Source organism: Filicampus tigris, chromosome 8, assembly GCF_054856515.1.
Source record: "Filicampus tigris isolate MCC_2025a chromosome 8, RoL_Ftig_1.0, whole genome shotgun sequence".
In the NCBI taxonomy this organism is placed as follows: domain Eukaryota; kingdom Metazoa; phylum Chordata; class Actinopteri; order Syngnathiformes; family Syngnathidae; genus Filicampus; species Filicampus tigris.
The window spans coordinates 19460515-19474669 of NC_141224.1; the positions used below are offsets into that span (position 1 = coordinate 19460515).

The 14155-nt window shown below is 40.0% G+C and overlaps 1 protein-coding gene across 4 annotated transcripts in view; it reads right to left on the reverse strand.

Moving 5' to 3' along the window:
- Positions 1-14155, reverse strand: part of vps13b (vacuolar protein sorting 13 homolog B) — a 333295-nt gene that overhangs the window by 82891 nt on the left and 236249 nt on the right. For all 4 annotated transcript variants that reach the window (XM_086037277.1, XM_086037279.1, XM_086037278.1 and 1 more), the window contains 2 exons: positions 13983-14120; positions 7496-7855 (listed from right to left, as the gene is read on the reverse strand). In XM_086037277.1, the coding sequence (XP_085893403.1) occupies positions 7496-7855; positions 13983-14120 (498 nt within the window). The remainder of the gene's footprint in view (positions 1-7495; positions 7856-13982; positions 14121-14155) is intronic.

The following is a 14155-nucleotide window of genomic DNA, read 5'->3' on the forward strand; positions in this document are numbered from 1 at the left end:
GTAGTGTATGTGTGGGGAAAGACAAAGACGGTCACATTTTTGTGTGCACACAATGTTCATTAAACATAATACTACACATTTTATGTTTGTTCATTTTCCAAAGTTACATCTACAACGAAAAACGACACTTTTAAAATAGCAATGTATTATTCAACATTTGACCAGAAAAAAATGTTTTTTGCAACACATATTATGTCTCAATTATGATGACTATATTATATGTACTAACTGCATAAAGGTTTTAAGTAGCCTATCTCAGACAAGCCACTCCCAAGGATCTAGATGCTCTGGATTACTAGATAATTTAATTTGGTGAGCAAGGATGCATTTCAATAAGTACTGTAGGAAAAATAAAACAGTATATAGGGCACAATCATTCATTTCACCCAAGATGCACACATTTACACATACAGATATGAGAGAAAACAAAAAAGAATTGTAGCTTTTTGCAGGAAATAAACACGTGAAATAGCACTGACCACTGAAGTGCGCTTGGGGAGAGCAGATCTGAATACTGGTCCAAATGCTTCAGATTTGATTTAGAATGGCAAACAGTTAACACTTCAACATTGAGCTCAAAAAGTTAATAAACGGTAAGTTTGGTGAGTGTAAAAGATGCTAAGAATAGATGACCATGTAATACTCCTGGGATGGGGAAAGTCCGCCTATAAATCACACCATTGTTTGGCTTAATCTGGGGAGTTGTGGCTGAGTCTCAATTTACAGTTAACCATTTTGTACTTGCAGATCTTTCACCTGCCACTATTTGCTTGCCTTATTCCAAAACAAGGACCATTGTCACGCATTGTTACTTAAATGGATTCACATTCAAAGCAAAGACTTGAGCATCACCACATGCATGCTAGTCATCAAAATTATTATTTTTTTATTTATTTTTAAGTAATTACTGTACGATACAGGAAGGGGAGATTTACATTGGACAGGTGTTAACTTCTTGATACACTTTTTCGGAAATCGATTTCAAATCTCCCCTGATGGTAAGTGGACTTGAAAATGGATGGGTAGAATTTAAGAAGTGCAATAAGTCAGGTACATCTCAGAATGTACTTTCTCTGTTCACCTCTTATTGAAGTTAAGATCGAGTGCTTATTTTTATATATTAACATTAACAGTGTTTAATGTGGCACGGTGGTCGACTGGCTAGCACGTCCGCCTCGCAGTTCAGGGGTCGTGGGTTCGATCCCGGCTCCGGCCTCCCTGTGTGGAGTTTGCATGTTCCCCCCGTACCTGCGTGGGTTTTCTCCGGGTACTCTGTTTTCCTCCCACATTCCAAAAACATGCATGGTCAGTTGATTGGACTCTCTAAATTGCCCCTAGGTGTGATTGTGAGTGCGGATGTTTGTCTCTGTGTGCCCTGCGATTGGCTGGCAACCAATTCGGGGTGTCCCCCGCCTACTGCCCGAAGACAGCTGGGATAGGCTCCAGCGCGCCCGCGACCCTTGTGAGGAGAAGCGGTATCGATAATGGATGGATGGAGTGTTTATGTTTAGATGGCAGTTAAAAATTTGACTTATTGGCTGAAAAAAAACGTGTGGCGTAGTTATCATGTTCATGAGCCCCACTGCTTTGTTACGGTTGGGGGTTAAGAAGAGAAGAACTGCTCGCTCACAGACACTTTTTTTCAGTTATAGCCAGAAGAAAAAAAGATTTACATGGTTGTTAAATTTCTCACTTGATGGGTGGGAAGGCGCTCCACAGAGCCTCATGTTTGTATACAAACTTCCAAAAATTAATTTTCCGTAGTCGTCTGTCCCATTTAAAAATGCCTGTGCAGTTGTTACAATTATGGTATGAGTTCAGCAAAATGCTTATCATTTATTTTCCTTTGACAATGATTCATAATCATGCCATTCTCTTTGGCCTTTCCCAACTGTATGAGGGCCAAGCGTAGTCTGTTTAGTGGGAACAAATGATCAGTACTGTATACAATGAAGATAATTGAAATAGAATTAACAGGAAACATGGGGAGGGATCATATTGTTTTAGGAAGTAAACTAACAGATTTGATCATCATTCAAAGGTTATCCAAGAAAACAATTAGTATGATATTAAACTAAATGAAGACACCTAAATAAATATTGGGTAGCTTTCACATTGGTCCTGCGAGCAGACGTTTTCCGTTACAAGTGTGCGAGAGTAAATCACCCGAAAGAAGTGGGGCTGTAAGGTTGGGGTGTCAGGAGGTTGGGAGGGGTCCACAGAGGCACTGGACTGAGGTGAAAGCTTTGCACGTCAAGACTACACATGCACGTGAAAAGGTCGGCGCATATGCGTGTGTTGGTAGGAAGTCGGGGGCACTCTCTGGGCAGTCTGATAGAGAGCTGCGAGATTAGGTAAGGTCTTATTTCACGGACCTTTGGACATCTGTTCTCTCTCTTTTTGCCCAGCTCCCTCCTTTCTTCCAATGAACTATGAATGCCCCTCTACCTTGGGGAGTGGTGAGCCGTGGACGGAGGGAGGAATGTGGGGCTTCCACTTGCTTTTCATTAACACAGGATCTGGTAACACACCTCACTGTCAACCTAATCCCCTCTCTCTCCATCTTGTTCCTTGGCAGAGCGTGGCTGCTCTGACCAGGTACAGACCCCCAGATGTTCGAGCAGCTTGAGTCTCATGAAGACAGGACGGGCTGGGCTGGGGTGGGCTTTTGTGAGAGCAATGACATATTCAGGGAAGACCTCTGTTTTGCCTGCTTTCCTTTCTACTTCATGCCCTTTACCATATCTCATTCTTTCCCTTTTTGCCATTCTCTTGTTCACTGACGTCTTTTTCCAGTGTTTCTTGACTCACCTCCACAACATCTGCGCTTTGCGCGCTAATTAATTTTGTCTGTATCCTCGTTCTGTTCAAGCTGTTTTTTTTCTTTTTTTTTTTCTCAATGTTGAATCCATCTTTGACAACACTTCCTTTGAAACTATTTTCCTTCCTTCTTTGTTTCCCCTGTCTCCTTCCAAGCACACTGGCATTCTGCTCAGTTCTGCTGCGGTTCATCAATATCAGCTATCATGAACTAAGGGTCGGCCATGGGAGAGCAACACGAGTAGCAGCGGTAGTGGTACATATTGTAGCAGTAGTCCTATTACATTCTCCTGTCTAACATCTCACATGTATAGCCAGTCTCATGGGGGTCGTTCTATCTGACTGATTGGGGCTGCTCAAGATGAAATCCGAACTTTCATCTGAGTAAATTTCCAAGGTATCTTTTTTCAGAGGTACGGACTGGACAGGAGAGTCTGGAGTGGTGAGTGATGGAGGTGGTGCGGCGGAGTTTAAAAAATAAAATATAATGGGGAGATAGATCTATTTTAACCAACAATCAGTCGTTTTAACTGAAGACATATGTCTCCTTATGATTGCAACAAATCTGGAAACACTATGTGAAGGCATTCTTGGGGAACGGAGACAATTTGGGATATGACTCTAGAAGAGTCCTAAAGTTATCAAGAAAGGTGAGGCAAACATGTCGCTCAGCAGCAAAGCTTAGGACATCTGCTCTAAAAATACTCACACACAAGCATCCACTATATTTCTGGTATTCCACTGGCAACATAGACAGGTTTCACCTCACATGAACTTTTCAACATTCTTTCAAAGACGGGGGCCAAGAGATGAAATATTAGCAACAATAACCAGCTAGACATAAAGAAACCACACAGGTTTTCACCAAGTGCTCAAAAAGGAATTACGAGGAAGCAAATAAAAGTTTTGCAGCATATGGTGACAAGTGTAATATTTATGGCTGTGCTGTTAAGAACAGACATGCATGTCTACATAATCTTGTTGGGCCACATCAACAACCTTATCGGAGCCAAACTGCAGTAACATCGGTAAGCACCAGTGGTCCAAATTGAATATTTCTATCGATTCTCCAGTCAATTTGTAACTCCATGACAGCACGTATTGTTTTCTGTTCATATTTGTACGGAAAACAAGATCCATCCAGTGATGAACTCTGTGTGTGTGTGTGCTTTCTTTCCCTTATAGATGTCAAGTCTGACGTCCCACGAGATGTCCACATTAGTAAGGAGCTCATCTTAGCAAGCATGATTGATTATTCTGTTTGTTAGCTTTTCTTTCATTTGAGATACACAAAAGAAAGATAGCAACGACAACGAGTGAGAATAGAAGTATGTAAGAAGACAAAAGGAATAATACACATTGGACGTCGGATGACAGTAGAATTCGAGCATCAAAATACTTTGTGTGATTACTTTAGAGTGTCTTATCATTTCAATGTTTTAATATTAACACTTGTTCACTTGATTTACGCTTAAAATACACAAAAACACTGAACTTTACTAAATGAGATTCGTTTCATTACACATTGATGATTGATCATGTGTCATTGAAGTTAAGACAAGTGTTTTTGTAATTGCTTCTACATTTTACAAGGTCAACACCTTTCTTTATTACACAGACCCACATTTAGGCATGATGGGATTTTTTTTCCGAAATATCTGACCAAATCTGAGGCTAAAAATTGTTTTCACCCTCAGGAGGTTCAAGTGTACGTTTTTGTCAAAGTCAACACATTCATGATGGAAAAAAGCTGATGAAAAGTGGGGCAGCATGTAGTATTTTGTCATTGTGCAGTTAAGTAGACTAAAGTAAACAAAATGCACATTTTTTTGAGGTTTTAATTAGACACTTTGACACATACACTATATCTAAGTATCATGTAATCCTATATCAACATCTGTAAAACAGATGCAGATGCACTTATGGAGCCCTGCTCCAATTTTGTATTCGTCCCTCAGCAACCGTAGTGAGAGGTTCCACAGCAATGTAGCATGTACAAACAAGCCACTTAGAAAAAAAACCTCAATCTACTTCTACTGCATGGGAAAGATCCTCAGTCTCTGGCTCTTCTGTTATCATTTACTGTGCAGACTTTAGGATCTTTTTTATGCTAAGGAGAATTAGCAATGCATGCAAAAGCTCTCACAACTGCAGATGTGGTTATCCACTGAAGTGACAAATCACATTTAAACTCATAATGAATAACTGTTACTACACACAATGGAACGCAGTGAAGACAGCTCTTTCCAAGGGGATAAAACATGGCAGTGACATTACTTCAAAACTGACGGAAAAACGAGAAAAAAAAAACTGATCAGAGAGGCTGTGAAAAGGCCCAACAACAGCAACATTAAAGGAGCTGCAGAAATGTATGGCAAGTAGCGACTGTGTCCTATAGATGACAAAAATTGACCGTATTAGTCATGTCTGTGTTATGGGGTATAGTGGCATATTGGGTTAAAAAAAGGAGAATGTTTTATGGTCTGATGAAATCAAGGTTCAAATTATTAATGGCCAGAGAGGTGTGTTTGACACTGCATATTACCAGAAGAACGCCACACTCACTGTGAAGCATAATGATGGCTTTGACGCTGCTGTTCTTCAGATAGAACTTCGGCCTTTGTCAAGGTGGAGGGAACTGTGAACAGTTCCAAATACATTTGGCACACAACTTTCAGGGCAAATACAATTAATGTACTGCTTTTTGATCAGTAAGTAATGGATGGATTGGTCGTGTGTAATTTGATAAAGCTACTGTTTGCATCAACAAGTTTATTTATCTTGGAGCAATGGAGGGATGATGGATTTTTAATTCTCGACAACAACCAGCAGAGGGCAGAGGCCCAACTAGTTTGTTACCTAAATACAGTGCCCAAGAAAGTATTTTCATGATTTGAAGTATTTTATGATTTTCCCGATTTCTTTCTTTGTGTTTGCGTGCGCACATTTGTCACATATAAATCATTTGGATCATCAATCTTATTTTACTATCCCACAAAGAAAAATTAAGTTAATACAAAACACAGTCTCTAAATTTTTTGTATTTATTAAAGGGAATACAAATCCAAATATGGCCGTGTGTGAAAAAGTAATCGGTTACCCCTTTTAAATCATGAGTTAAGTGTGATTAAACAATTTTTGGAAAGCTGAGTTCAATTTCACTGGCCACACCCAAGTCTGATTACAGCCAGATCTGTTGAATAATAAAAAAAAATCATTTAATTAGTACCTGTCCCACAAAGTGAAGTAGGCTAAAATTTTAGCAACAATAGGCGTTCAAGAAGAAACGAGAAACAAAGGAATAGTGTGTAAAACAGAGTGGCTGGCAAACCGAAACAACATCCAAACAAGTGCAGGTCAGTGTTGATGACTGAACCAGAAGACAACACTGCCCACAAAGAAAATAAAGGCTTATCTGACATTTGCAAAGAAACATCTTCAAGATCCCTAGAAGAAATAATATACTGTGAGCTAACAAGACAAAAGTGAAACCTTTCTGAAGGTGAGCGGCCCATTACACCTGCCGTAACAATAACACAACAATTGATAAGAAAGAATATCATGCCAACAGCCAAACATGGTGGTGGCAGTGTGATGTCTGGGGCTGCCGAGGTTCTTCAGGACCTGGACGACTCGATTAATGGAACAATCGTTTCTGCTGTCTACCATAAAAGCCTGCAGGTGAATGTCCGGCCATCATTTTGTGCCCTCAAACCCAAGGGTTTTTAGATTATGCAGCATGGCAATGACCAGCAACATACCAACAGTGGTCTCCCACTGGATAGCACAAAACACAGTAGATTTGGAGTAGCCAAGTCACAGTTGGGATGTAAATCCAGTGAAATGCTGTGGAATGACCATAAACGGGTAATTTATGTTAAAAACTTCACCAATATGCCTGAGTTAAAACAATTCTGCGAAGAAGAGTGGGCCAACATCCTCCACAGTAATGCAAAAGTCCAGTTATTGCAAATGCTTGATTTCCATTATTGCTGCAAAGGGTGTCACAACAAGTTATTAGGTTCACAGTCCAATTATTATTATTATTATTATTACTATTAATTACTATTATTTTTTACATTTCTACCTAATAAATATAATCATCATTTAGTTTATATTTACTTGGGTTGTCTTTGTGAGATTTGGTTTGATGATCGGTAAAATTTAACTGATAAAAAAAAAAAAAGGCTGAAATCAGGACTGGGTCAAATACTTTTTCACAGCCCTGTAGGCTGCTGATATAAGAATAAAGAGAAAAAGAGCAAATGTATTAAAAAAAAAAAAAAAAGGGAAGCTCAGCATCTTGTGATCCACTGCCGTTCTCTTCTACCAATTCTATTTGATCCATTTTCTAAATTGTTTAGAGAAAGATAATATCCATTATCTTCTTGAGAGAAACACCTGAGAATGCAAAAATACACTTTCTTAAACTGTTGTGACCATCCATCAAAGTAATTTCTTTGAAGGTCCAATATTAGGGTATCTAGCCAGCCAGAAAAAAAGTGTCCTAGAACAAGATAAATGTCCTGAAATGGCATAAATTGGTATTAGTTAGCAGGAACATTTAATGTTCAAGAAGAGGTTTCTAACTCGGCTGCAAAATGTGACACTTTATCTTTAAACAACGATATTTCCATGCCCACCAAAACAAATAGCACATTTTAGTTTTACTCACCGTCGATGGTCGATCCGGTCTTCAAGTTAAGACTTCCCATCAGTGATGAAACAGACACGGTCACGTTGGGCCTCATTGGATGGGCCTCTGTCTCCAGGACAATCACGATCTGTGTAGTGTGGAGCGAGACTTTGTGGAAGGACAAAGCCGAGGCATCAATGCTGCTGGCTTTACTGAGGCCTTGATTTTGATGGGTTGGGGAAAAGGCTCTGGTTGGCGTCTTTGCAGGGGATGAATGAGGGCTGGAGGTATTCCACGTGTGATTTGGCAAGACTTTCTTCAGGTAGGCTTTGGTTTGCTCCAGTTTGACCAGTGTTGGATTGATTTTCAAGGGGCGAGAGAACTGCAAATTCAGTTCAGCTGTAAAAGGAATAGAGGGATGGAATTAGAGGGATATGACAAGCTGAAAACCCACTGTGCTGTCAACATTTTACTGGGGGTTTACTGGAATAGAATCAAGGCAGTATTTTAAAAAGCAGACAATCCCTCAACTGCTTGACTGTGTAATATTTATGAAGTGGCGAGTTACGAAGAAGATATTAAGCGAGCTAAAAGGAGCAATGCTTTCAGGTAGGTAGTGACAAACGCATTGTCATCATGCTCTCACACACACTCGCAAGTCTTGGGGCTTTGTGGGTGTTCCAACTTCTGTGGTTTTGCATCAGTGGATGGGAAATTGCAATTTTCTAGTCTATTCATTTTATGACAGGCAATTTAGTGATGGGCTATTTAGTGTGTGCAAAAGCTCATACAAGGCTTCTTAATGTTAGTGTTAACCCAGGACAAAACCTGAACAAATAAAAGAGTTGGGTGCGGTCCCTGCTAGTAATTTAAAAATCCACCATAACTGAACAAATTCCATTTGGTTCCATAAAAAAGGGACAGGCTTCATCAGTGTTCCACTGAGCAAAATGTGCTGCTACCAAACCCACGGGACGCTGCATTTTATCACGTCTCATAAATCAAACTTCAAGTCCTTCTTTCTGATCGTTCAGCTTTGCTTGCGAGAATGTGTTAAAGAACAGATGGTCTCAGTCTCACTCTCCTGTTCTTATAATCAAACATATACATAACATAAATGAATGTGGAAGAGCATGAAAGGGAATCTTTTCTTCAAGAAAGGCACATAAATTCAAGACGTCTTTTGCTTGTGCCTTTGTGCACTGCAGTCTTCAAACACTTGACTGGAATTTACAGAGACACATGAATTAACTCCATGCCGTGTTACACCACTTCCATTATCCCATTTTTCCACTTGGTCATGATGATGGGAGAGGGAAGCAGCTCAAAACAAGTCCAGCTGCTTCTCATGGTATCCTCAAGGCACGACGAGTGCTTTTAAGGAGGTTTAGGCCTTCCATATGTCTTGTTCCCAGGTACAACAACAAGATGACATGAGCAGGAGCACTGCCAGCAGAGCCAATGTATGCAACCCACATACAGACCCACACACAGACCCAGTCACTGCAACCCGGATTCTTTTGTTTAATCCAGTGGAAGTGAGGCAGATGGTAAAAAGGAAGGATGGAACCGGAGGGCAGATAGGTGCAATTTGCTGTGCAATGTAGCTTATCATTTCCACCTGACTTACACCAGGACATTTTCCGGAGATGGAATAAAAAGCATGTATGCAGCTGTTCATTTAGAAAAGGTTACTGTGCACCCCCAACTTTTTTTTTTTTTTTTTACCCTCTCTGCTTCATGTAGCTCATCTTCTTGTTTCTCTCCTCTTTTAGTTAAACAGATCTTTTACTTTTCCACCAGGCCCCAGCCTAATCAACCCCACCCTGGCTGTAATCACATAAAGTTGGCTCTCATCACTGTCAGGGCCGTGCCTGGCTCAGTGTTCTCTGCCTGACTGTCAACATCGAGTGTCTCTTTTTACCCCCACCCTGAAAAAAAAAAACCCCACACAGAACAGTACCCCTATAACCAGCTGGTAGTAAAGTACGTGAGGAGCAGTTCCTAAGGAATCACTGATTAACTTCATGTGACATGAAGTATAAGCCTTCTTCCATTCCATCCTAACAGAGCAGCACTGCATCCCAGCACACAGTGTTCCCCGGCTATACTACGGATCATTGTTGTTATACTATCATTATTTCGATTTTTTTCAAGCCATTCTTTTCTTTTTTTTTTACATTACAATGGCCCCTCGCTGTATTGCGGTTCACCTTTTGCGGACTCGCTACATTCGCAGATTTTTTTACAGTGCTATTTTTTCGGGTGTGCTCAACAGTCCATGAATTACAGTAGTTGCTGTAAGTGAAGACCTAACAGAGGCGCGGGCATCACTTCTATAAATCAAAAAATTATTCAGAGACTTTCCAAAATTTTGTAAAACGGTCCTTAATATGAACAGGCTGGGAAGAAACATACACAGGCCTTCTCTGATGTCAGCTTGGATTAGCACTACACAAACTGTGAGAAAATGGTCTGACAAAGCTGCATACACATCTACATTTGTGCACAACAGCAGTGGTGCTTGGATAAAATATGCTTATTAAGCAGGTTACCTTGCGTTTTTGGCAAGGTCAAGCGTGACATTGTTGCCCCTTTGAACCTGCTGCGTGTGTGTGCGCAACAACCACAAAGTTTGTTTTCATCTCTGCCCTCCTGTGAGTCTCAGGCTGACATTTTCTGTTTGACTTTTGACAGCAGAGCTGCTGTGTCAGACACAGGTGGCGATGGGTCCAATTACACGCTGCCTGTATATGAAAAGGATGTTTGTGCAAGCCTGTGTTTGTGTGACCAAAAATGGTTGAAGGCTATCTGTAGAATCCCAAAGTCAAAAAAGAGCCTCATACATATAAGGCCAGTGACACATGCCTCAGATGCCATCTGAATCGAATTAGAATAGTTCTAGATGGTTCGGAGGTGCACAAGTTGTATACAGTAACTGACAGCATTTCTTAGAAGCTGTACTTTGACGGGATCCAGGGACATAGGAGAGTAATGGCTCCAATTTGTTCTAGCTAATCTATCACCTCCTGCCTCTCATTGGAGAAAAGGCTGATCTCTCGTTTCCAAGTGGTAGCAGTTACATCTTCGGACTTGTCGACTGACCTGCTTACGAGACTGGAACTGTTTAGAAAAGATGAAACAAGGAAGCAAAGATAGTGTCTGAGGGTGTGCCACAACATCACTGATTAGAGGGAAAACAAAAAAAACGGACCTACTTTTTAATAATCGCCAGTTAACCTCAAAGTAGGTTGATTAAAATTCTTAATTTTGTCATTATATACAGTACAGGTGTATGTGTATATATATATATATATATATATATATATATATATATATATATATATATATATATATATTCATTGTAAAATACTTTAAATTTTGTTTTACTCTGCTGTCTGGAGCCAGGACGGCATTGCAAATGGGAATCTGTTCTCAATTGTCTTACCTGAAAAAATAAGACTAAAATAATTAAATAAAAAACAAAACAAGTTAATAAGTCACAATTGCAGGGTTCTTTCTTTTCAACTGAAGTGTAACATTTTTGTTCATGTGTGTAAAATATTGCATGCCTATAAATCTGCCGACACTTTCTGAACATGAGTGCTGAGACACATACGGTTCTGAAAAGAACTTTTTCATCAATATCTCTAATAGTTGCAATTCCTATGCTTTATTGCACGAGCTGATTGTCACCAACAAAGATGCCTAGGTTAAAAAAAAAGAAGAAAAAAAAAAGTCGGAAGGGTGTCGTGGATGAAGTGAAACCAGTAGCATGTGTGGTCAGTTCCAAATATTTCTAACATTGACCCATGAGGTGTGGGGGTGGCAAGGGCAACCTCACACTGAGCCTGGATCCTGTCTATGTCATTTACATTTGTGTGTGCGTGTGTGTGTGTGGGTGTGCGTGCATGTGTCTGTGTGTGCGGGGTAGATGTGTAGTTATAAGATAAACAAAGACAGGTAATATCCTGATATCTTCATAGGAAGTAGTGCAATGTTATGTAGCCTTTTGTACACAATGTATTCTTTACTTAACTTTCACTAGTGAGACAAAGGCACTGTATTGTCCTGTTTTTAATACTGTACACTAATCATTCATCAAGTACTCATCAAGTGATCTTAGCACATACATTCACATTTTGTTGCTTATTTATAAGTGGTTACAACACATGATATGGCCAGAATCTTGATTACGCAAATGTGTGTGGATTTGAGTTTGCATTAGGGGTGGGACAAAATCATTACTAGTTCCTCTATAATTCCCTCCCCAAATATGGTCTCAAATAGTTGTCAGTGTCTCCTTGTGGTTGAACATCATTTTAGAGTGATATTCCTCTCAACTAGCTGTCAATTGGAATAATCCCCTTGCTACCATCATTACACAGCATAGGCTATAGCCTACCGTATTTTCCGGACTAGAAGACGCACCTTTATATAAAACGCAACCACTCTATTTTAAACCAAAAAAGTGAAAAAAACATTTATAAGCGACACACATTTATATAAGCCGCACCTATCTATGTTGAAAAATTAGATATTTACTGCATTACAGAATGATTTTGAACTGTAAATGTACGTTCCTGAACACAATCTTTCCTAAGAGTACCTTTTAACATGGCAGCAACTTTGCTGATTAAAATGGAACAGAAGCAAGAGAAAATAAAGTGCTTGTCTTCATTTCACTGCCCGCTGCCACTCCAGTTTGTCAGTTAACTTCTGCATACCACTTCATTCATAACCTAGTGCATTGCGGCCTCGCCTGTTGAACTCCTCCACTTCCAGTCACATCCTGTTAATGGGAATTGTATTGCATTGTAATTCCAATTAGAGAGCCCCTAGCGGTGGAACAAAAATCCACAGAATAGCCGCACTGGTCTATAAGCCGCATGGTTCACAACCTAGGAAAAAAGTAGCGGTTTATAGTCTGGAAAATATGATACATAAAATGGACTGCTGTTGGTTTGCTCTATAATTTAATGGATTGCAATTGCATTATTTACATCAAACATGTATAACACTTGTTGAATAAGTTAGCTGTTGCTTTTTATATTTTAGTAATAATAGTTTGACCAAACATAAACTGAATTCCTACTTTCTTCACCTGTCACACAAATACACCACATGTTAAATTTATAACAAGAGGAGTAAATTGTCGCAGTCTTTTTTTTTTCTTCTTTTTATCCAAGGAACATATCCACACGCAATTTAAAGGTACAATACTCTTCTTTTCATTAGAAAGTGATATTACATGAATCACGTTTGGGAAAAGTAAGTTATTCAAATTTTAGAAGTTAGGACAATAACATTCATTCCATCAGTATAAATTTCATAAAGTGGTTAAATTAACCTTTCTGAACATTTGTTTCATATATCTGGCAGTGGTGATGTAGTGGTATATGTTGCAGCCTTTCACGCAGATGGTGCGGGTTCGATACCCGGCCAGTGCCCCAATACCCACACCTGGACCCAAGCCGGACAAAAGATGGGTGGGTTGCGGCAGGAAGGGAATTTGGGCAAGAAACAAAAAAAGTGCCGAACAAATCATGTGAATGATTGCTGTGGCCATTGCTGATGGGACAAGCCAAAAGTCAATCACATATTTGGAATGTCTTGACAAACAAAAACAAGCATAGTTTTCATAAAAACATTTTCATCTCATCTTGAGCCACACTTCTACTCTCCTCCACCTTGTCTGCCCAAATCACATTAGGTTGTAAAAGTGTTGGATTTGTGAGATCAACAGATTACACAAGAATCCAGATGATTTGCAGCCTAGCCTGCCCGGTTGGAGACTCAGAAGTAAAACTCCATTACTACACTACAGGACTATGTTTAGTGATGTATATAGTAATGTACCAGTATATAAAACGCAATACGGATGGATGGATATATAAATAAGAGGATAAAAGATGTATAACATATACAAAGGCTCACTCTTTTGTGTCGTGTATTTGCTGCGGTGTACAGAGCAGCATTGTGTTGTGCGGAATGATCCTTGGTGGACAGATACGCTGAGGGCTTTCCGTGGACAGCAGGAAGGGATGTGTGTGGCTGAGGGGGCAAAATTCTTCCTCGAACCATCATCAATAACAACTACAGTCCGGCCGGCCTACTGGGATCAGGGAGCTAAACTGTGAAGGATTTCCTGCGCCTACACACACTGTTCATGGATTCAAGAAATCCTCTATGGGATGAAGAAGTTCCACTTACTCATCCACTCAAAAGCCCACTCGCACAGTTGTTTATGGCAGATCAATTTGGATAAAAATCTAAGACAAACCCATGGGTCAAAATATTTAGCTTCAAGGTACTCATATGGATATAATATCAGTCTAAAAATAGACGGCCAAGCCCTTTGAAAAGCAAATCCTCAGGAGACGCACACACACACATACAATGAAATCCCAAGAAGCTTTCAAACGTCGCGTGCGAAACAAATGGTTTAAAAATACATGCAACCATCATCTTCATCTTAAGTTTCATCTATGAGCAAAAGTCTGTGTCAAAGGTGAACTCATCCTACCGGGTCCATTGAGGAAGTCTTTAATCTGAAGGCACAGCAGAGGCGGAGGGATGCCCGTCTCACTGTCCACCTCACCCGCCGCTGTCTGGAGCCAGCACACGTTGTAATCCAGAGACTCTGGCAAAGTCTTCCCTTGGTCTGAACAGGATGACATGAATGGAAACCATAAAAAA